A 23,624-nucleotide genomic window follows, 5' to 3' on the forward strand; every position below is an offset into this window, starting at 1 on the left:
GAGACTAGAAACTGTTTCATCAAAATTAACAATGTTAATCAGCCATAGAGCACGTCCATGATATACATACATATCCCTCAGCTTCCCCACTTGGCTCCGCAACAATAACTTGCATATCTTATGGGGACATTTGCCATTTAATGATGTCAAATACCTCTAAAATTTATTCAATGATTATATTTGGCAGAAAACTGATAAAATTCTCCCATATTCTCCAAACTCACATTTACTTACTGCTTTATTTCAAAACAAGGAAATTATCTTTTGCAACAAAAATATAAACGTCCATACTTCATTGTGTATTGGAAGACATGCAGGAAACAGTTTACAGAATTTAGCAAAAACCAAAAAAATCTTAAGATACAGTTAGTTACTAATTAATATAGTCAGTCATTCAATACATATTTACAGACAAATTTCCTAATTCCAGTCAACTAAATAAACTCCTATGACATAAACATTACAAATGTTGTGAGATTGTGCCACTTCTCCATACTCATAGTTTTCCTGGTCCACAGTTGCTGTCGTTAGTAATGGATTGTAGTCTGGTATAATGGTTTGTACTGCCTTAGGTTGAAGTGAGTGAGTTCAGTTTTACGCCGCACTCGGCAATGTTCCACCTATATGACGGCAGTCTGTAAATAATTAAGTCTGGACCAGACAAACCAGTGATCAACAGTATGAGCATCGATTTCCACAGTTGGGATACGATGACATGTGTCAACCAAGTCAGCGAGCCTGACCCCGTTAGTGGCCTCTTATGACAAGTATAGATAAATGAAGATCAATTCTAACCGGATCTTCACAGGTGCCTCAGGTTAAAACATCTACAATTTGTTAAATATCTCTTCTGATCTAAGTGTCTAGTAAATGTTTTCTAAAGCTCAAAATATTAAAAAATACATTCCAAATCGTGAAATAAAGTTGCTATTTCATAAGGCACAAATATAATAACATCAACAATCCTATCGTAATATCTCTAAAAAGTAGAAATAACTATCTACATTGCGAATAAAAAATATGTATTCAATAATTAAAATTAATGTTGATTTGTCCTAAAGCACTTGGGAGTAAGAACAATGTTACAATTTATGACACATCGAATGGTTAGGACGGATGTGTAAACATTCCTTCAGACAACATGGAATGTTTGACAGACGTTCACATCGACAACAATATTTCGCCTAACAAAGACAACAGACTCTACTTGTATTCTGCCATAAGTACAAGAAATAAATATTAATGCAAGTGCACATATTTAATTCGGGGAACATTTCATTGGAAAAGACAACTAAAAAACATTCATACTGAACATACCAAAGGAACTATCATGTACTGTAGAAAAATACAATCCATAATTAAAGCAAAAAGGAATCTGTGTAAATTTTTTAATTTATTTTATAACTTTTGGCCTGATTTGCTTAAGCACGAATCACTCTGGTTGGCACGTCGTAACGACCTGCGATTTCCATATATTGCACAACATGTTTGATGATTGTAACCAATATAGACTGATCGATTTGCTACCTCTCACACTACTAGTATTTGATCTGCCGATATTAGGGTCGATCTCATAATATCTCGCGGTATTTGTTTCCATAGTATCAAAATGTCTGAAGCAGACTTAGCAGCAGTTATCTGCTGTGCGAGACTATGTGAAGGAGGCGGCAATGTCAAAGCGAAGAAATTGAGAAGTTGTTGGACGAAAGATTGGATTCTCCGTCCCGACATGCACAGTGCATACAACCATCTCATGCAAGAACTTGAAATTGAAGATGAACAGTTGTGAAAAATCGAGGCTTGGTCTCTTTGAAGCCGATAAAGCCATGTTTCGCACCTGTCTATACATATTTACATGACACCAAAACGCAATTTGACTGGCCACGCCACATCCAACTTGCCGAGTAACTAAAACAAGCTCTACACACTCACGGCACAATCGATGTGGGTCCAGCGGACAATTTGGACCATTTGTTGAATTTGATTAATCATCCAGACGATACGACTCAGTTGAATTCGGCATATCGATGCGACGGGCCGACCTGTGTGGGTCTGCCTTTACAGATTTCAACTCCCAAGACAAAACAAGCTGTAATTATTTCTCTCATCTGCATTCACAACATCATTCAGTCAAGGAAAATGTGACACATGTTGTCTGACAATGATGATTTATCTCCACACAAGTCCACCCTGCCTCATTTGCTGCTGTCTGCGGCCTGTGTCAGGAACACTGTTGATGGTGGCTCCTTCTGCTGGACAGCTTTCTCCTCATCAGAGTCGTCTCCCATTGTTATACGACTGCTGACGTCCTCCAACTCCTCCAGTTGACGTTTCATGTTCTGGAAAGAGGTTCATACATTTCATGTTCTATAAAGAAGTCCATATGTTTCATGTTCTACAAAGAAGTTCATACGTTTCATGTTGATATGAAAGAAGTTCAAACAGGGTTATGAACTTTCCAAGTGCAAATGTCTAGTTTTATGAAAGCAACAAATTGGAGGACTCAATCTGTTAAAACCTTTATTTCAACAGTATTTTTAGATACCTTATATTACCCTAAAAGCAACCTCCACTAAACTTACCTTCCTTGCAAAATGAAGAAACTAAAGCTCAGATATAACAGCCCTTGTAGGTCTTCCAGGTAGGTCTGTGTTTGTGTAGGGCTATGTCAACCTACCTGTAGGTCTTCCAGGTAGGTCTGTGTATGTGTAGGGCTATGTCAACCTACCTGTAGGTCTTCCAGGTAGGTCTGTGTTTGTGTAGGGCTATGTCAACCTACCTGTAGGTCTTCCAGGTAGGTCTGTGTTTGTGTAGGGCCATGTCAACCTACCTGTAGGTCTTCCAGGTAGGTCTGTGTTTGTGTAGGGCTATGTCAACCTACCTGTAGGTCTTCCAGGTAGGTCTGTGTTTGTGTAGGGCTATGTCAACCTACCTGTAGGTCTTCCAGGTAGGTCTGTGTTTGTGTAGGGCTATGTCAACCTACCTGTAGGTCTTCCAGGTAGGTCTGTGTGTGTGGGCTATGTCAACCTACCTGTAGGTCTTCCAGGTAGGTCTGTGTATGTGTAGGGCCATGTCAACCTACCTGTAGGTCTTCCAGGTAGGTCTGTGTTTGTGTAGGGCCATGTCAACCTACCTGTAGGTCTTCCAGGTAGGTCTGTGTTTGTGTGAGGCTATGTCAACCTACCTGTAGGTCTTCCAGGTAGGTCTGTGTTTTGTCAATGTGTAGGGCTATGTCCAACCTACCTGTAGGTCTTCCAGGTAGGTCTGTGTATGTGTAGGGCCATGTCAACCTACCTGTAGGTCTTCCAGGTAGGTCTGTGTATGTGTAGGGCTATGTCAACCTACCTGTAGGTCTTCCAGGTAGGTCTGTGTTTGTGTAGGGCTATGTCAACCAGTCTTCCAGGTAGGTCTGTGTTTGTGTAGGGCTATGTCAACCTACCTGTAGGTCTTCCAGGTAGGTCTGTGTATGTGTAGGGCTATGTCAACCTACCTGTAGGTAGGGTCTCCAACCTACCTGTAGGTCTCCAGGTGTATATGTATGTGTAGGGCTATGTCAACCTACCTGTAGGTCTTCCAGGTAGGTCTGTGTATGTGTAGGGCTATGTCAACCTACCTGTAGGTCTTCCAGGTAGGTCTGTGTTTGTGTAGGGCCATGTCAACCTACCTGTAGGTCTTCCAGGTAGGTCTGTGTTTATGTGTAGGGCTATGTCAACCTACCTGTAGGTCTTCCAGGTAGGTCTGTGTATGTGTAGGGCTATGTCAACCTACCTGTAGGTCTTCCAGGTAGGTCTATGTATGTGTAGGGCTATGTCAACCTACCTGTAGGTCTTCCAGGTAGGTCTATGTTTGTGTAGGGCCATGTCAACCTACCTGTAGGTCTTCCAGGTAGGTAGTATGTGTGGGCTATGCTACCTGTCCAGGTAGGTCATATGTATGTGTAGGGCTATGTCAACCTACCTGTAGGTCTTCCAGGTAGGTCTATGTATGTGTAGGGCTATGTCAACCTACCTGTAGGTCTTCCAGGTAGGTATATGTATGTGTAGGGCCATGTCAACCTACCTGTAGGTCTTCCAGGTAGGTCTATATGTATGTGTAGGGCTATGTCAACCTACCTGTAGGTCTTCCAGGTAGGTCTGTGTATGTGTAGGGCTATGTCAACCTACCTGTAGGTCTTCCAGGTAGGTCTGTGTATGTGTAGGGCTATGTCAACCTACCTGTAGGTCTTCCAGGTACGTATATGTATGTGTGGGGCTATGTCAACCTACCTGTGGGTCTTCCAGCATGCATATATGTATGTGTAGGGCTATGTCAACCTACCTGTAGGTCTTCCAGGTAGGTATATGTATGTGTAGGGCTATGTCAACCTACCTGTAGGTCTTCCAGGTAGGTATATGTATGTGTAGGGCTATGTCAACCTACCTGTAGGTCTTCCAGGTACGTATATGTATGTGTAGGGCTATGTCAACCTACCTGTAGGTCTTCCAGGTAGGCAGTATATGTATGTGTAGGGCTATGTCCAACCTACCTGTAGGTCTTCCAGGTAGGTATATGTATGTGTAGGGCTATGTCAACCTACCTGTAGGTCTTCCAGGTACGTATATGTATGTGTAGGGCTATGTCAACCTACCTGTAGGTCTTCCAGGTAGGTCTGTGCTTGTGTAGGGCCATGTCAACCTACCTGTAGGTCTTCCAGGTAGGTCTATGTATGTGTAGGGCTATGTCAACCTACCTGTAGGTCTTCCAGGTACGTATATGTATGTGTAGGGCTATGTCAACCTACCTGTAGGTCTTCCAGGTAGGTCTGTGTTTGTGTAGGGCCATGTCAACCTACCTGTAGGTTTTCCAGGTAGATCTGTGTTGAATATGACCATGTCAACCTACCTGTAGGTCTTCCAGGTATGTCTGTGTTCTATGGTTCATGTCCTTCAGTTTTTCCCTCATGTCCTTCACCTTTACCTGAAACAGCAAAAGCCTTTGTCACTTTTACCAAGGATCTAGATTCTTGTCCTGTCAGACAACCTGACAATCACATCAATGCAGATCAACCATGTCCCTGCCCAGTTTATCCACTAGGAATATCAATTATAAATACTCACACAATTCTGACAAAACATCTACAGGTTAACTGCTATTGGCATGTTGCATGCATGTATGTTCCATGCATTATTTGACAATTCACAGATGACTGTTCCTAAAAACTCACCTTTGCCATCACCTTCTTCTGTGCAATGGCCTGAGCGTCTTCCTCACTCGGCTCCATGTTCTCCAGACTCACTGGAACAGAACCAACCCGTTACCGTAGCACTGCTTGTCCAGTGGGATATCACCAGTTGGTCACATGGTATGTGTGTTTGTTCGTTAAATTTCAATTTTTATCATTTATTCATTTGGGTCATGAAACATTTCGCACTGAATTCTTTACACAACAATATGGGAAAAAGATTACAGACAGTTCATTATTCAAATTAAAAAATTGTCAAGTTTTCTTTAGTATGCAAGCACTCATGTATGTCTCCACATGTGCCACTCTCGAAGTATCTCATATTCCTCACCCCTGTGGCCTAAACAAAACACAGATGGGGCATTAATACAGGATATAAAGAGCAAGGCAGCATCAAACAATCAGGATGAAGGTTGGCAGCATGAAACAATCAGGATAAAGGTTGGCAGCATCAAACAATTAGGATAAAGGTTGGCAGCATTAAACAATCAGGATAAAGGTTGGCAGCATTAAACAATCAGGATGAAGGTTGGCAGCATTAAACAATCAGGATGAAGGTTGGCAGCATGAAACAATCAGGATAAAGGTTGGCAGCAGAAACAATCAGGATAAAGGTTGGCAGCATTAAACAATCAGGATGAAGGTTGGCAGCATTAAACAATCAGGATGAAGGTTGGCAGCATGAAACAATCAGGATGAAGGTTGGCAGCATGAAACAATCAGGATAAAGGTTGGCAGCATGAAACAATCAGGATAAAGGTTGGCAGCATGAAACAATCAGGATAAAGGTTGGCAGCATGAAACAATCAGCATAAAGGTTGGCAGCATGAAACAATCAGGATGAAGGTTGGCAGCATGAAACAATCAGGATGAAGGTTGGCAGCATGAAACAATCAGGATGAAGGTTGGCAGCATCAAACAATCAGGATGAAGGTTGGCAGCATGAAACAATCAGGATAAAGGTTGGCAGCATGAAACAATCAGGATGAAGGTTGGCAGCATGAAACAATCAGGATAAAGGTTGGCAGCATGAAACAATCAGGATGAAGGTTGGCAGCATGAAACAATCAGGATAAAGGTTGGCAGCATGAAACAATCAGGATGAAGGTTGGCAGCATTAAACAATCAGGATGAAGGTTGGCAGCATCAAACAATCAGGATGAAGGTTGGCAGCATGAAACAATCAGGATAAAGGTTGGCAGCATGAAACAATCAGGATAAAGGTTGGCAGCATTGAAACAATCAGGATGAAGGTTGGCAGCATGAAACAATCAGGATAAAGGTTGGCAGCATGAAACAATCAGGATAAAGGTTGGCAGCATCAAACAATCAGGATGAAGGTTGGCAGCATCAAACAATCAGGATGAAGGTTGGCAGCATGAAACAATCAGGATAAAGGTTGGCAGCATGAAACAATCAGGATAAAGGTTGGCAGCATGAAACAATCAGGATGAAGGTTGGCAGCATCAAACAATCAGGATGAAGGTTGGCAGCATTAAACAATCAGGATGAAGGTTGGCAGCATGAAACAATCAGGATAAAGGTTGGCAGCATGAAACAATCAGGATGAAGGTTGGCAGCATCAAACAATCAGGATGAAGGTTGGCAGCATGAAACAATCAGGATGAAGGTTGGCAGGAAACAATGATAAAGGTTGGCAGCATGAAACAATCAGGATAAAGGTTGGCAGCATCAAACAATCAGGATGAAGGTTGGCAGCATGAAACAATCAGGATGAAGGTTGGCAGCATGAAACAATCAGGATAAAGGTTGGCAGCATGAAACAATCAGGATAAAGGTTGGCAGCATCAAACAATCAGGATAAAGATTATGCGACTGACCTGGATCAATGTTACTGGACACAAGCTTCCTCTCATACTTGGATCTGAGAAACAAGAAAAGGATCTTCAGGAAGTGAATGGCAAGGATTTTAGCATTGATATCAACTCACGTTAGGTTCGCTGTCAGAAAAGCCCAAAGTGTATAGGTCTCAGAAGCAAGCAACCATTTTCGTAATTGTTTTGGATGGGTTCAACAAACAGATATAACCCTGAACGAATTTACCTCAGTAAAGCTACCAGTAGACAAGGAGGGTCTGTTGAAATATGCAGACATGCATTTGTGAAAGATAGGTGAGTTTGAAGATTGGCAGTTTTATGTAAGTGCAATTGTAAATGTACGTAACATAGAGTACAGGATAAAATAACTCATTTTCAACAAAATATTATGCATTTCCTAATTCCTCTTCAACGGTACTGTCAAACCACAGATAAATCTGTGCTGATAATCTCACCCGTCACCACTACAAGAATGTGGACTGTTCCACACATTCATATTAGGGTCATCACCAGAAGTGAATATTTAACACAGTAACCAGTAACAAAGGGAGAAAACTCAATACATACAACTGTTCTTCCAAATCTTCATTTTTCTTTGACACTTCACCAAAGAGAGCTAAATACAAACAAAAAACAATGAATATGCAAACTTCATTACAAAATCTGAATCATTACTTTATTACAATTTTCTGAAGCTTATATCAATTCCAGCCAATGATCACTTATTGCCATACCTGCATGAGCTTTTTCCTTTTTGTCCAGTAAATCTTTCATGTTAGCAAGATGTTGCTGAAAAAGATATAAAAAAGACAAGGTTTCAAAGATGGAGGTCTTAACATTAAACTGCCTTCTGCAGTGTTTTTAACAGATTCTAAACCGGCCGTCCTGTGTACATCCAAAACAGATGTAGTGTTTCCATTGTCTAATGTACACCAGATATTGATTGGCAAGATGTAACCAAGATCGGTAAATTTGAGGGTTGACTGTCCTTATTTCCATTAGAAAATCTGTATCATATCACAGACTGTTATGACAGTCTTCATGGTCTTATTGAAAAAACAGTCAAAGTCATAGATCTTTCATCAGCAATGAAGTGACTGGTGAATTTTAATTGGTATTTTTATCTTCTACCTTAGGACCAGCAGATAAACATGCCACTGCTATCAATAACATGCTTTATATATAAATTGCAAGTCCAGTGGGAACAAAAAGTATGGCTATTTCAATTCTTGTAATATATCCATTTAAAGTTCATAATGTCAAAATTCTAACATTGAAATCCCTGTCAATAATATGACTGTAACAATCTCATTATATTAGATTTAAATTGTCTCCAATGTGTAGTGGTAACAAGACATAACATCTTGATTTAATGAGACTGGGATTCTGAATATGTGTAATTATTTGACATCAATAATCTGTAATTTTTAGACAAAAGGTAACCAAGACACATAAATAAAACCCCAAAAGGTATTACTGAGTCACCTGAAACCGAAAAATGAAAACATCCGAGTATACACAGAAAAAGAAAGGTGTTCCCACAAAACTAATTATATTGCCTAAGTAGAACTAGGACCAACATTTGCATCTTTCACGGTGCGTTCAAGTTCTTCCTCCATGTTCTTGTGGTCATGGTCCAGTCTCTGTAGACTTTCTCTCAACATGGCGTTCTCCTCAAACACATCCTGCCCACCTAATGATCTGAAATAATGAGTGAATCTTTATTTTTATAATGTATGAGGTAAACACAAACATTTCGGTACATCTATCAGAAATATTACTATATAATATTATATGAAGAATATAATATCGAGGTTGGCAAAAACTATGCATTTATTACATACATTTAATCATTTTAAATAAATTGGGGCATTTTGACCAAACCTAGGGCAATTTGACTAAAACTCTGGGGCTTTTTTGTAGCTGGGGCGATTTGACTGGCACCCGTGACAATGTCTGGACTTCCTGTCTGTAAACATCAATGTCTGAACCATACCCTTGGTATATTTCATCTTTTATGACAGTTCCACTTGAATATTTGCTACTCATCATCAAGGAAAACACTAGAGCTAAACTGAAGCAACAAGAAAAGAATGTGGACAAGTCTGATGGAAAACCATCTCTGATTTCCACAAACTTTCAGTCTTGAACAAACTGTCGGGCAACTCAACTTGTCTCAAAGGCAATGCATGTCTAAATGGACATCAAGAGGAGAACAGAGGTGGGTGCAGAATGTTTCAAAACCCTTTGTCAGTGAGAGAATAAGAAATGAAAGCCATTGAACTCAGCCGCTATTTGCCCGCCACTAATTCATTCAAAAAGCAAGACCTTTTGTTAATCTTGAGGAGTACATTGGAGTTTGAATTCTCCGGCGGGTTCCTTCTCTTGATGTCCATCCTGGAAAATCTACAGAGGGAATGCCACAAGGATGAAGTTTCACTGTGAAGATCCCAACAAGCGAAAAAGGCGCCGCCATAGCGATGTAATGGCAGATCTACAATCACTTGACAAACCAACATGGGTAAGTGACATGTTCAGGACATGGCAGACCATTTTGCCTACAGGCATTGGCAAAGTATGCTAAATATGATGAGGAGTTGGACAGATACTACTACATTTCAAACTCCCTGAAAGTTTATTGCTGCTGTGCCATCACATTACAGACACAAGCAGCAGGATCAGCATGCAAACTTGTTGTCGTATGGCCATTGTGACAAAGGGATGCAATCTTATAAAATATGTGCTGTGTAAGACAGAGGGAAAGTTTATGGCTGCAATCTTATAAAATATGCAAATATACTTTACAAACATCATGTTCATATTACAGAAGCTGGCATCCAGAATTTCCCAGCTTGATCACAGTGATGCTAAGCAGTAAGCTATAATGTTAATGACGTAGCCTTATCACAATACCACCGGCACTATCACAAATGATTTAAACAGAATTGTTATAATACACATATATGAAAACCACGCACTTGACACTTCTATGCAGTGAATTCTTGGCACGTTTAGATTCCCGTGGTCCAGGAATGCGTGTACCAAATGCAACTTGTCTCTCTTCGATTTCACCATGACTCTTGTGTAACTTCGGGATTGTTTTCTTGGCAGATAAGGAACCGGCCATTGTATCCTTCCTGATGCGTTAAATCCTCATGCACAGTTTCATTTCTATGAAAAACTAAACCAAAGTCACAGGATTCTTGAACATAAGCCTTAGCAACACTACTTGAATATTTGCGCGCAATATTTTGTTTTCATTCGTTTCCTTCCTGAAAGTACTTACCTCTACACATTGTACACACGACTTAAAGTAATTTCAAAATACAACGCTAAAACATGTTGTCTTACTTTAACTAAACTGATACTGTTGTATTTGAATGTTTAAACGTTATCTTTAATAAATGAACATTTATTTATATGCATAGTATCTCTATTCTTCTTTCTACAGAAATGCAAAAATAATTAGTTGCTTTCCAGCTAGTATAAAATATCAAAGCTCCGAACTTATACACGCGCTACAGTGGAGCTTGCACCAAAAAGCTCACACAACTCGCACCTGCAAAATTTGAGTTGGGGCTTATCCGGAGTTCTATACTTTACTTGAAACCAGAGACCATATAATAATCTATTATATGGTCTCAGTTGAAGCTAACAAAATTTTATACAAATTTTCCTAGATACTGTAATAGAGCCATCAGGTCCAAACGTTATTCATTCAAATAAAAAAATACAAAATCAAGAGCCAGTCGGGGCAAATGACTGTCTGACACGTGCAAGTCCATTCGAGATACCATTCCGCAGTTATACAATGGCTAACTTGGACACAACATACACATCCCTTGCAAGCAAGTCATTATGTTATCATCACTGGTCCAGACACTATTATTTACGCCACATCGGATGGCTGGAATATATTGCTTATCTTCCAACGGCGTTAAATAACAAACAAACAAAACAAAATATCCTCAGTGCCGAGCACCAGACAGGGTAATAACAAATACCATCTTGGATGTGATGGTTTGGATTTTTTGTTTTGTTTTCTTTTTCTTGACTTCCCCTCAGACGTGCTGCATCTCTGTAAATTTTATGTTCTGAAAGTGCCAAAACCTGCCATAGTATTTTGCAAAAGAAAATATGTTTTGTATCAGTAAAATGTACGAAAAAGGTTTTATCGAGAATATTCAGTTTTATCACTTGTAAATACCTGTACATATTTGGTCTCTCATACCTCTGTACGGAGTGGTCCGTGTATTGATGTTTTTATAATGTATATTGTAATGTACCTTGTAACGTCTAAGACGTAAATAAAATCTCTCTCTTTCTCTCTCTCGCTCTCTCTCGCGCGCGCAAGTAAAGAAGGCTTAATTCAATCTTTATTTCCACTTATTGTAATTTACATGGATACGCACTGTAATGAATATTCATGATGTACACACGCGCAGAGATACATTGTCTTAGTTATTAAATTGTCTGAGAAAAGACCCATGTAATTTTTTTTTATTTAGGTTGTGGAAAATAATAGCCTGGCATTTTATTTGTCAGCTTAATTGTGTCATGCATTTCGACTTTAGGAACCATGCTGAAACAAAGGAAATAAATGTGTAAACAAAAAGAACATGATGTCACATGTGAGATGTCTCTGGACACCCATACATATCATAATCTGTAAGTGCAACGGAAATATCTGTAAGCTCCTTGGCAATGTTTCTATACGCTGAGCTCCCGCTGTTCACTGAGTGTATGAAGTATGGACATGCGGCGCAGCGCAGATATATTGCGAAACCTGTTTCATGCTCTATCGATGTTCGGAGCTTAAATATTCCTTGCCAAGATGTCGGAGTCAACAAACGAGTCTCAGGTCTGAATTTGTTCCTGTTTTTAGTTGTATCTGATTGTACATTTCTTCTTGGTTAGTTTAACGATGACCTTGTTTTACTATGTCTACAGTGAAATCCATTTTACACCCGAAACGGGTTCAGTATGTGATAAATCTATTACTGAGTTTCCAGAAACGGTCAAACTCGTCAACTTCACGCCGAATCACGGTCAATCATCAATGACACTGACTTATATGAGTCAGGGCTAACAGTAGCTCTAGTAACAGTACACTGCCACAGCCAATGATTATTAAACAACCGAGTCGCCATGTGCGAGCGATTCATAGTACCAGGTCTCCTGAAACATGATCTAACCACTATACTGTACCAGAAGAATAGTTGTGCATTGAACGACTTCCAATTGATCGAATCCTACAAACATGTAACAGGTTTTGGCTGTCAGTTTTATGGCTTATACTTATTGATATGTATATGGCTGATGTCTTATATGTGAAGATGCATGCAGTATAAATGACCTATTATTCATACAGAAAAATACTTTGTATTCATTGTCAATTTATTGGCATTGTCACTGAAGATTGGTGGATATCCATGTCATGATTTCTATGAATTTCATCTAACCATCCTTCAAGAAAAATTCGTTTAGGTGGTTTTGGGTTTTACATGATTCTCAAGATTTCATACAGTGGAACCCTGCTTATCCAAATCCCAGATATCCAGAAACCTTGTACACCGGACCATATGTACTCGAAAAGAAATATATCCTACATAAAATTCTTTATGTAGCCAGAATCCAGCTTCAATCTCTGGACAGTGAAGTTTATTTATCCAAGTGCAAAGTACAAGTGACCGGTGGATAAAGCGTTTGCTCATCGTGCCGAAGACCCGGGTTCAATTCCGCTAATGGGTACAATGTGTGAAGCCCATTTCTGGTGTCCCTCTGCCGTGATGTTGCTGGAAGTTTTCTAAAAGCGGCGTAAAACCATACTCACTCACTCACTCACTCACCCAAGTGCAAAATACATAGGGTTGAAATGGTATACCGCAGTATTAGTAGAACAGTGGTATTTTGCCTTCGGTTCGGTATGCTGTAATGCAATTACAAAAATCGGTATTTTTGGTTTTCGTACCATCATTTTATTAACATTTTAACCAAATTTCTAAAACGTCTAGAAATTGAATAATTTCCTCAAAATCTCTGCGTTTCTTTTTTTCTCTGCATTATGATCATATCTCATATACCAAACCGAAACGGATCGAACCGAAGGCCTTATCCCGCAATACGTACCATACCGTGGTGAGAACATATCATTTCATCCATAAAAATACACACTATATTGTGTCCCATTTACAACTACTCTTGACAGTGTTTGATCTGGAATTTATCAACTAGCATGTCACATCAAAAGTTTTGGTATCCTGTGATCGCAGTATTAATATACTCAGGTAAAACACATACTGGTGAGAAAAAAAGTTCATTGTATATCTGGAGGTATATTTGTAATCTATTCTTTTTGTTTTAATAAAGTATTTTAGTATGATACATCCCATGAAACAAACCACAAACCTACTGTCTGGACAGAGGCTCTGTCACTAGACCACAGTGCTCCTTCTACTTGATCTCTCTTTGCATTAATGGTCAAGACTCACACTATGTTTACAAGACATCATTTGACGTTTTAGAAAACGACTGACTTCACTAATGTTCCTCTCGGTCAAGGAGAGAGTCCAGGCAAACAGAAGCCGAAGAAGCAGCCGAAGCGTGTGTTGCACTTCAGTGATGGCATCCTGGAGGAGTACTCTACTGACGAGGAGGAGGATGTACAGATCAAACCAAAAGAGCCAGCTGTTGACCCAGTCAGTCACTCTATAACTTGGCATTCTTATTCTTTTCATTTGCCCACTAACCCTACACACCGTGTTGAATTCTCCATCATAAGGGATTAATATTTCAATATCAAAATAGTAAAGGACCTTTTTGATAAAGTTGATTATCATTTAATCATTGATTTTTTAAAAGAGATAGATTTGTTAAATGAATATATGTTTTGTAAATAGATAAAGTTTTATAATTGGTAGTTCAGATTATCAACATAGACTGTTAGTGGCTGTATCCTCAAAGGGGGTTGAAGTAGCGTAAAATTATTGTCCTGAGAGGGTACGTAAGTCCCAAAAACTTTCAAAGTAAAATTTTCACGTACCAAGTTTTTAAACATAGTATTTTTGTTCTTTTAAATTTTGGCTAAATTATCCTGCAATCACCAGCGGCTGAAGGGATGGTGTAAATCCAGCTAGGCTCCATGCAGGTAGCAAAAGTAATGTAAGTCCCCATGGTTCCTAGTATGGTGATCTACCTTCAGATGCTGGCGATCTATAGCCTGTGTTTTATATTGTTTTGTTTTCTTTAATTACAATGTTTTAGTTTTACATGCTAGTTTTATGTTCATATCTGTGATGCTCTAGTATTTTTGGGGCGATGGGGTAGTCTAGTGGTTAAAGCGTTATTCGTCACCCAAGACCGGTTCGAATCCCCACATGGGTACAATGAGTGAAGCCCATTTCTGGTGTCCCCCGCCGTGATATTGCTGGAATATTGCTTAAAGCGGCGTAAAACCAAACTCAGTCAGTCAGTCTAGTATTTTTACTGTCCATCGTCGACAGGTTTAACTCTTCACAATGTTTTCATTTTATTATTATATAAATTGTTTTCGTCAAGATATGGCTGAGATATTGCCAATGTGACGTTAAATATTAACTCACTTACTCACTAACCCTGATTTGTTACATCGTCTTGCAGTTCACTGACTCTTTACTAAGCAGACATGGTGCATGTGGTTTATCACGTTATTTTCTCACATTTGTTATTAGACATGTCATAAAAACAAATATTTTCCCTGCTGTGCGACACTGACATAGAATGTCATATAATAGTGTAGTCATATTGTGTAACTGGAATTGTTATGTATTCCATACATGACACGTAAATCCTACTTGGTAAATAATTATTGCAAGTTTTATATTGGGATATCATTATGCTGCTCTCCAGTTGAATGGATTTGACAGTAGCTTTGAGAGGATTAATCAGTAATAATAGTTAATATTTTCCACTGCTGGTGATGGTAAAATATTTTCACTTGTCCTTGAAAAGTAAACTATGTGTCCACTTGTCCTCCTGGCATTGTTTTACTTAGTACAAGTGCAGTAGTTTGCATTAAGTTTGTTTTTAGCTTCACTATCTGTCAGGCCTTAAACATTTTTAACTGGTTTGTGAGACTGACTACAATATTTTAATGATTTTAGAAAATAAATAAATGTCTTTCGACCCAAATATATATTGGCATATGCTACTTCACAATCAGGTGAAGCACTAGTAAAATGATGCATAATACCTGTCAAAATCGTTTGAACTTTCTGACAAATTCAGTTGTCTTTCTGTATCATTTCTCAGTTGTACATCCATACTGATAATGGTGTGACCTACAAGTTTGTTTTTCATTCGTTAGTGGTCGTAGAAGTTAAATTATTACTTTCTTTCATTTTACCATCCACATTGAATTTTACATTGCATTTTGTGCAAACCAACCGATAAAAAAGGCCTTGACATCATTTATTGCTTCTGTCTTGTTTCACACAGACAGAATAATCAACTCTTAATTAACATGTTTTCTGTTTTCAGAAAAAGCTGGCTTGGTTACCATGGTTCTGGTATTGCTTGATGACAGCATCAGCTCGAACTCTATCAGGTAAATTGTTAGCAATAAAATATTAGTATTTGAAAGGATACCACTTTACATCCGATAAATGCTGAACAGACATAGGTAAGCAACATAGTATCAGCTCTCACTCTATCAGATAAATTGTTAATGATCTCCTTTGGCACAAGTTATGTGTAACTAGAAACAGGAGACCAGCAAGAATAATCCTCCATCAGATACTTCATAGGGGGTTGAACAGGTTTCTGTTGTATTGTGTAGTTGGAAACACTGTTTCAGTGTGATTCTGCAGTAGAAGCAGTCCCCAGGATCCTATGATGCAACTGTTCTGTGATGTGGTTGACTGAGTTGGAAGTTGCTCATGATATCAACCACTGGTTAGTCTGGTCTACTGTTATGTAGCTGAAATATTGTCTAGTGAGGAGGCGTTGTAATACAATTGCTATATTGATACAACTATTGCACTTTGATTGCTGGTGTCAGATAAGTGCCTCACCATCATGCAACAGAGATATATTTGCTTTATTCCCATGATGAAAAACAAACCACAGACCAACTTAACCTGAAAGGTTTACTTGCATGAACAGGGATAAGATACAAAGACATGTGCTAAAATATCAGGAAAAGTATTAGATTGTAAAAGGATACCATTCAGATAAATGCTGGACAGACTTAGGTACGCAGGTTATTACCTTTTAGTTATATGTTACATTTATCATTATATTAATATGATATTATCAAGTGACAATAGTAATTGAAACAGTCATAAAATGTTCACACACTAAACATACTCAAGAGGCCAAGAGGTAGCGACAGTTTCCTGACAGGTTATCTGGAGTTTATATCTCAGATGGGAAAGTTTACACAATCACTCAACTTATGTTAAAGATCAAACTGGGAAGAGTGAGTATAGTTTTATGCCACTTTATGCAATATTCCAGCAATATCATCACAAGGGACACCAGAAATGGGCTTCAGACATTGTGTCAATGTGGGGAATCAAACCGAGGTCTTAAGCATGATGAGCAAACCCCACTGCCCCCTATAGTTAGAACAAAAGACTAAGGAAATTGGATAGAGCTATAATGACTGATAGGGATATCAGGATAACATACACTTACTGGAATGCTAAGTATCTTGACATTTACACTGACAAGACAAGTTGCAGATCTCTGCTCACTGGCTGCATCTGTGCATTTTTCATAGCATGTGCAGTTGTTAGGAAAAATTGTTTCTGTTCATGGCTGTGGAACTATACAGTTAAGTGATGACATGGTCATTGTTGAAAGGGTCAGTCGAGATTTAGATGTAAAATAATGATGCTGTCAATACCCTAGTGGTAATTACAGCAAGGAATGGGAAACACACGCAGTGTTCTAGGGATGGGGTTTGAATGCTATGTGATGCTTGTAAGATGTATAACCCGATGAAAATTGAAATGAAATCTGATGTTTCAATCACAACAGTGGCAGACCTGTGTGGAGAGAAGTTGGCCTGGTTTTTCGGGATCACAGCTCCTAAATACCAATATGCCATTGATGAGTACTACAGACTCAAGGAGGAGGTACAGTAACAGAGAACATTGACTTATAGTGTATAGTGTCAGTAGAGTGGTACTGATGTGATCATCAGTACAGATTGGTGTACACAACATTCCTCCATACCGTGACCCATGAAGGTCCGGGTTAGAATAATGGCCTTCAGTAACCCAAGCTTGTCGTAAGAGGCGACTAAAGGGATCGGGTGGTCAGGCTCGCTGACTTGTTTGACACATGTCATGGGTTCCCAATTGTGCAGATCAATGCTCATGTTGTTGATCACGGGATTGTCTGGTCCAGACTCGATTTTTATAGACCACCGCCATATAGCTGGAATATTGCTGAGTGCGGCGTAAACTAAACTCACACACACTCCTGCATGAAGTGACCGAGATATGGTGGATAAGTGACTTGGGGCTGTTTGAAGACAACCAGTGGTATGTGTTTGGGTGTAATTCCTGTGCTCTACTGCATGTATGATTTGTGTGTGAACTCTGCCAGTGGTTTATGTTGATGTAATGTAAGGAGTAGATGGATTCAAAACTGTAGGATATGTAGGATATAACACGCAAATGTGTGCCCAGTATGTAGAAATGTAGAGAATGGACGCAAGAAAAAAATTCACTGTGTCCCAAGGGACGCACAATAGTATTCATTGTACCCACAACACATCTATGACTTTGCTAAGTGTTTGGCTGTTTCTTTCAGAGCTGTTACATGCATCATTTCACCCATCAGTCCACATAATCAATGATTCATTCTAGGCTGTAAAGATATTATCAAAACGTACAGTTCTGTTACTTCACGGGACTGATATGAGAACTGACAAGACAAACCAAACGGCACCGCCTGGGCCATTGTTAAGCCATGCAATGTATTGTTTAATGACAATAACAAGACCTGACTCACAAGCTGGATGGGTAAACATCAATACTCAATGAAGTGGGGAAAGCTGCTATCCCTTCAACCAAAGGTTTTGCCCTACATACTTTAACAATTTGAGAAATGCAAATTTGAAAATTTATTGTTTTGTTTCAAAACTTTTGGGACCTACAGACCTGAATTTTTGGAAAAAATCTGTAAAGCAAACATTGTATCCAATCAATGATGTGTGTTGATTCAGGAGGAGAAGGACATGGAGATGATGGAACGTAAGCATGCAGCAGAACTGTCTACGATCAACATCCAGGTGGAGCAGACTAAAGTCCCCCAGCCGCACGCCTCCCAGTCTCCCCTCAAATACTGACCGCTGGACACCTGGAGGACATACAGAAATCCATCCCTTATATGTATTGTACAGTATTACAGGAAAATGTGAAAACATTATGACATAACTATTCCTGAAATGATGCTGACAATTTTGGTAACCCGCTCATAGAATTGTTTATATTTTTTGCATTGTGATCATACTTGCCTTGCAGTAACGTGTTTAGAGGTGAAATATTGAAGCATTATTACTGCACCATGACAGTTTCCAGTGCAGTGTTTGAGGGAGGAAAATCCATAATGCAACATATATATTATGCACTTGGGATTCTGGTATACAATAAGCGATTCTATGTACAAAAATTGATCTATTTCATTTTAAATATATAGATGTTACGAGGACGGGTTGAGGGTTGTCAATATAAATTGTAGTAATTGTATGAAATGTTATGAAGTCATGTATGAAAAGTTAGAACTTTTTCACACCCTACAATTTATTTTAGTATTCATTTTTTCACCTTTCTGGTATCTTATAAAACGTGTAGGTAGTACCTCTAACCTAAAGAACAATTTGGTTAAAGGTAACTAGGCACAAGACATTGTGCTTTCATGTGTAGTAGAATAATCAATCACAAGTTTTAGTAATGTATTAGGACTGGTAGTAGTTTGATGTCAGTTCATTTGAGTTTAAGGAGCAATGTGTAGTATTTAATTAACTTCAGCTCGTCATGTAGTGGGCACAGGTTTGATTCTTTATTTGAGTACATTATGTGAGGCATATTTCTGTTGTCCCTTTGGAAGAGATGGACAATCATACTCCCTCATGTAGGAAATGATAATGTCTGTAGGAGTACATCTGTTGAGTCTCATTGCGTAGTTAGCTAACTGTAACCCAGGGATCAAAAGGTTACCTGAAAATACATCAATGTCAGCTCAATATCTGTATCCATGGTAATGCATTCCATGTATGTTGATGTTCATTTATCATCCAAAACTGGAATAATTGCTATGAAATTCCTGCACAATGCTATCTGACCATTGTGACATCAATTTCCATGGTATCACAATCAAATTACATCACTAATCTATCTGCAACCGAAGCTGGACAGCTGTACTTTGTACACTTAAGACAGTGAAATGTTTGGAACAATGATTTTGGATGATAAATAGAATCTCAGTCCTGGTCTTTGGATTTCATATATATCAACACTTGTTAAAGGTTTTATCAATCTGCATTGATATGTTTGGTAATGAGAACACACAGTTACATTTTCTGTTTCTTGGTGACTGCTGGAGATCTATTCCTAGCTCTACTCATAATCCAGTTTCCATAAATGTCACGCCGAAGACCCGGGTTCGAATCCCCACATGGGTACAATGAGTGAAGCCCATTTCTGGTGTCCCCCCCCGTGATATTGCTGGAATATTGCTAAAAGCGGCGTAAAACCAAACTCAGTCAGTCAGTTTCCATAAACTCTATCAAAACTTTAACTGACACATTTCTCAATGTGCATGCCACTGATCATTCTCTTCCCACAGAGATTTCTTGTCATATCTTCCTACGAACCTCTGTTCTAATACGGCCACATTTCCCAGTTCTCATAAAATCCCCTCGCGGCACAAAATTGCAACACAAATTGTCTCCCTTCTTTCTATCCAATCAGAACATGTGTTACATCGACTTAGATCGACCTTGGCTAATACAAGCAAATGTGGGGCCACAAATATCCCTCCTCAGCCGTGGACTTGTGTTGATGTGACACACAAGGCATTTAATGGCTAGCTTAACGAGAGCGATTGAAACGCCTTTTTATCCGCTATTTACATGACTGAGTTCTGTCTTTAAGACACGTTTGCGCATCGCGCAGGTGAAGAGGTTCTAGTTTTCCCGAAGCATATGGAAATTACCGAGCCCTTGCGAATGATCACTTTTGAAACAACGTCGCTGATTGCACAAGTAAATCTGATTGCAACCAATCACGAATCCTTAACACTCACACCATGAAAGGGCCGTATTAGAACAGAGGTTCGTAGGAAGATATGACAAGTAATCTCTGTGGGAAGAGAATGGCCACTGATACACACACGAGAAACCATCAGCAATACGTCAGGGAGCAAGATGGTAGGATGTTAGTCATAGGTAGACACTGCATGTGCAATTACTGAGAATGGGGGTGCTGACATTGTTAAGATGTTCTAAACTAGTCCTATATATGATGCTAGGAACTATCTGATGAGCACACTGCCCTGTCTAAGAGTATGTGAGTTAACTATATACTATCCACCAGTATCAATACACAATGTGTTTTGTGGTAGCCACAGTGACTGAGTAAGTTAGGTTCCTTACACAAGAGTGTGCAGGGCTCCAGATAAGGGCCGTATCGGCGTATGTACGGATAAAATATATGCAATTCAATTCAGAAGGTTACTCAACCCCAAAGAGTACCAGAATTCAAACATTACTGAGAAAGTGTAATCTGAAATACATTGTGAGTTACCTACCATTACTGACTTGCTGGGTTGGTTATGAACCTGACTATTCATGTTAAAAGTCAGACATCAGAAATTATTAATTGATTAATTATCAGTTATAACTCAAGTGTTTTTCGCATGAAAGACATTAATTGTGATGACTATTGTTACATTGTGTGATAAACTCACTGATCATTTGATTTATTGGTTATTAGATCAACTGATTCACCACTTTAAACTGGTACAGTCAATATCAACTGATTAATCAATAAATAGATCAGTCGCTTCACCTTTCCTAAACTAGTACAGTTTATGTGTCAATAACAATTGATTAATTGATTGTTTGATCAAACACTCCACCTCTATTAACTATTATCGTGGCAGGCTCAAAATTTGCTGATGCTGCATTTTACTGTATTGGCTCCCACAAAATACTGTGGCTTATGAAGAGGGGCCGGTGCTTGTCCAAACTGTTAGGGCACATGTGTTGATGCCTCTGTCATTCCTCGGGCCCTGACTCTCAGAGGTGGCAGGACAAAACCTTCCAGAGTGTGTGTGCTTTGTACTGCCATCAACAAATGTTAACACTATTTTTCTGAAACATCAAAAGTTTTTCTAGGTGTTGGAATCTTTGTGAAGAGTTGCTTTCTTTGTGTTGTGTGAATGATGAAATACTCATGTTGATGTAAATGCTTAAAGATAAGAACAAAAATGGTACAGATCTCTCGGGATTGAAGTTCAGCAATAATTTTTTCAATGGATTTGCTATTCAAAATTCATGAGTTGAAAAAGTGACATTGTCAAGATACCCAAAGCTGGTATTAAATATGTATTGTTCAAGTTTCATGTCAGGAAATGTATATATGTTACTATGCAACTGTAAGTGAGTTTTGTAACCAAAGAAAATTTGAATACATTGAATTATACTAAAATTATGTGTCTTTTGAACATTTTTTTGGTGATTGAATTTAAAACCACTCACATTACATCTTCTGAACTTTAGTATATATATTTCAGCAAGAATACAGTCTCATTAATTTGTTTTATGTTTAGGAGGAAGATCTGGTTCATGATTTCATTTTATTTTCACTGATTGAATTTTATCTTTGTTAGTTGAAATATATTGGTAGTGACTTCACCATCCCAAGTGATTGGATTTTATCTGTAGGGATTGAAAGGGATGATTTAATTTTAACCTGCTCTTTCTTTTATGAACCCTGGGTGAAACGTGTTTGGTATTTGGAAAGTAATTGCATTTAAGTTGGAGGATTTATATCATATAAAATGTATAAGATTAACATTATCAAATTTTGATTACTGTCATTTAATTCACAGTATCAGACCAAATTGTTCTTCAGCATTAAAGGCACTTAGTCAATGACACACCAACTTGAATTTACCAGCTGGGATGTACCATATTTTATTACCCTGAATGCTTGCATAAATATTGTGACAAAGTCATGTGAGTGGATGTGTTTATAATTTGGCATGTTTGAAATTGTATATTTTCTAAATATTGCAATATTTATTGTAAGTCTGTGATATTTCATGCATTGGATGTATTCTAATTGGTGTGGAAGCTGTTTTTCTACTTTGTGGAAGCTGTTGTTTCCACTTAAAGGTTTTCCAAGTTAAGTGTTCTTCATTTCATTACATTGGCGTGTGTGTCTGTATTAAATCTTGTTATCTATTCCATGTGTTCTGAATGAATTGATATATGAAGAATAAAATGCTGTGAATTTATTGATATGCAAACAATATGTTTGTCAAGATTTTGAAGAGAACAATTCATATAAACAAACATAACTAGTAATTACAATTTATGAGCTTTGACTAAGTGTTTAGAGTTCAATGAAACACACAATGAAATGGCTAAAAGCGCAATCAATATTGATATTTTCTATTCTGTATACCCAGATCTAGTAGACTGGATCTAGACTGTCAAAGATTCACTTGATGTTCCCTTCAAAGGCTGAACACGAACGGTGGTTACAGAGAGACAAAGTTTCATGACCAGATCCCACTGTGGTAGAGTAGTCTCCCCTTGCTTGTCTCGGCGCCATAAGAAAGTGTCCTTCTGCCAGTGGTCTCATTTGCTAAACAGAAAAATCAATTCAGTTGCTATTTCCATATATTTTCAATTCACCTTAATTAAATAAAAATAAAGCAAAGGTCTTTTTTGAAAGTCCAGCCATACATATTTAAGATTTATTTGATATCTCAGCAGCACCTTCGGAGCTCATGCTGTGCAATATGGTACATATAACCGCCTCCTTGATCGTAATTGTATACATTATTGATGCTCAGAATAATCTTTAACGTCAATAACATATTTCAGTATTTGCGTTTTCAAAGTCTTCTAAAGTGAATGCGATGGTGTAGAGATAGATGGAGTCCACAGCGGATGACTTGAATGGGTGTCCTTCCACTGTAATTATGTGTTTCAATTGTTCTGTCAACATAATCTTTGTATTGGATGAGTGGCGTTTGTGCTTCTGAAATGAAATAAACTTTTATCCTATATACACTCTTTTTGTTTTGGGGTTGAGAGATCCTGTCAATACTGGGTTTTGTATGAGTTGGTGTGCTGCCAGGCGGCCTGTGCCACCGTCACCACTCTCCCCCAATAACAGAGTTGCCGATTTGGTCACGAATGCAGAAATAGGCGTGTATAGTTTTGCGATGAAGAGAGTTGTCTCCCTTTAGTTTTTAGCTTCAAGCCCAAGTTACAATGCATGCCGTACATTTTAATAAACGCTTAGTCAAGCGACACAATATCACATTTTGTCAAACGT

General features: G+C 38.6%; 2 protein-coding genes across 2 annotated transcripts; one reads left to right on the top strand and one right to left on the bottom strand.

The window, feature by feature from the left end:
- Positions 1-818: 818 nt before the first annotated feature.
- On the bottom strand, positions 819-10,340 carry LOC124275760. The gene is made up of 8 exons (XM_046711419.1): positions 10,038-10,340; positions 8,640-8,760; positions 7,794-7,848; positions 7,627-7,675; positions 7,063-7,106; positions 5,204-5,274; positions 4,882-4,956; positions 819-2,339 (listed from the first exon to the last, which is right to left on the bottom strand). Exons 1-8 carry the CDS (start codon positions 10,184-10,186, stop codon positions 2,196-2,198), a joined length of 708 nt encoding a protein of 235 aa, XP_046567375.1. The 5' UTR covers positions 10,187-10,340; the 3' UTR covers positions 819-2,195.
- A 1,525-nt stretch (positions 10,341-11,865) lies between these two features.
- On the top strand, positions 11,866-18,474 carry LOC124275762 (protein FAM177A1-like). Its single transcript, XM_046711421.1, has 5 exons — positions 11,866-11,920; positions 13,584-13,757; positions 15,577-15,643; positions 17,080-17,177; positions 18,275-18,474. Exons 1-5 carry the CDS (start codon positions 11,894-11,896, stop codon positions 18,395-18,397), a joined length of 489 nt encoding a protein of 162 aa, XP_046567377.1. The 5' UTR covers positions 11,866-11,893; the 3' UTR covers positions 18,398-18,474.
- The last annotated feature ends 5,150 nt before the right edge of the window (positions 18,475-23,624 follow it).

The sequence above is a fragment of the Haliotis rubra genome, unplaced genomic scaffold (genome assembly GCF_003918875.1).
Source record: "Haliotis rubra isolate DU_JTF1 unplaced genomic scaffold, ASM391887v1 Scf202, whole genome shotgun sequence".
Lineage (NCBI taxonomy): Eukaryota > Metazoa > Mollusca > Gastropoda > Lepetellida > Haliotidae > Haliotis > Haliotis rubra.

What these genes read in the sequence shown, in the direction of transcription:
- LOC124275760 (XM_046711419.1), bottom strand. Translation starts at nt 10,186, where the DNA reads ATGGCCGGTTCCTTATCTGCCAAGAAAACAATCCCGAAGTTACACAAG. An exon ending in TCACTGCATAGAAGTGTCAA is followed by an intron (nt 8,761 to 10,037) that starts GTGCGTGGTTTT and finishes TCATTATTTCAG; the next exon opens with ATCATTAGGTGGGCAGGATG. An exon ending in AAAGGAAAAAGCTCATGCAG is followed by an intron (nt 7,676 to 7,793) that starts GTATGGCAATAA and finishes GTTTGTATTTAG; the next exon opens with CTCTCTTTGGTGAAGTGTCA.
- LOC124275762 (XM_046711421.1), top strand. Translation starts at nt 11,894, where the DNA reads ATGTCGGAGTCAACAAACGAGTCTCAG. An exon ending in AAGAGCCAGCTGTTGACCCA is followed by an intron (nt 13,758 to 15,576) that starts GTCAGTCACTCT and finishes TTCTGTTTTCAG; the next exon opens with AAAAAGCTGGCTTGGTTACC. An exon ending in ACTACAGACTCAAGGAGGAG is followed by an intron (nt 17,178 to 18,274) that starts GTACAGTAACAG and finishes GTGTTGATTCAG; the next exon opens with GAGGAGAAGGACATGGAGAT.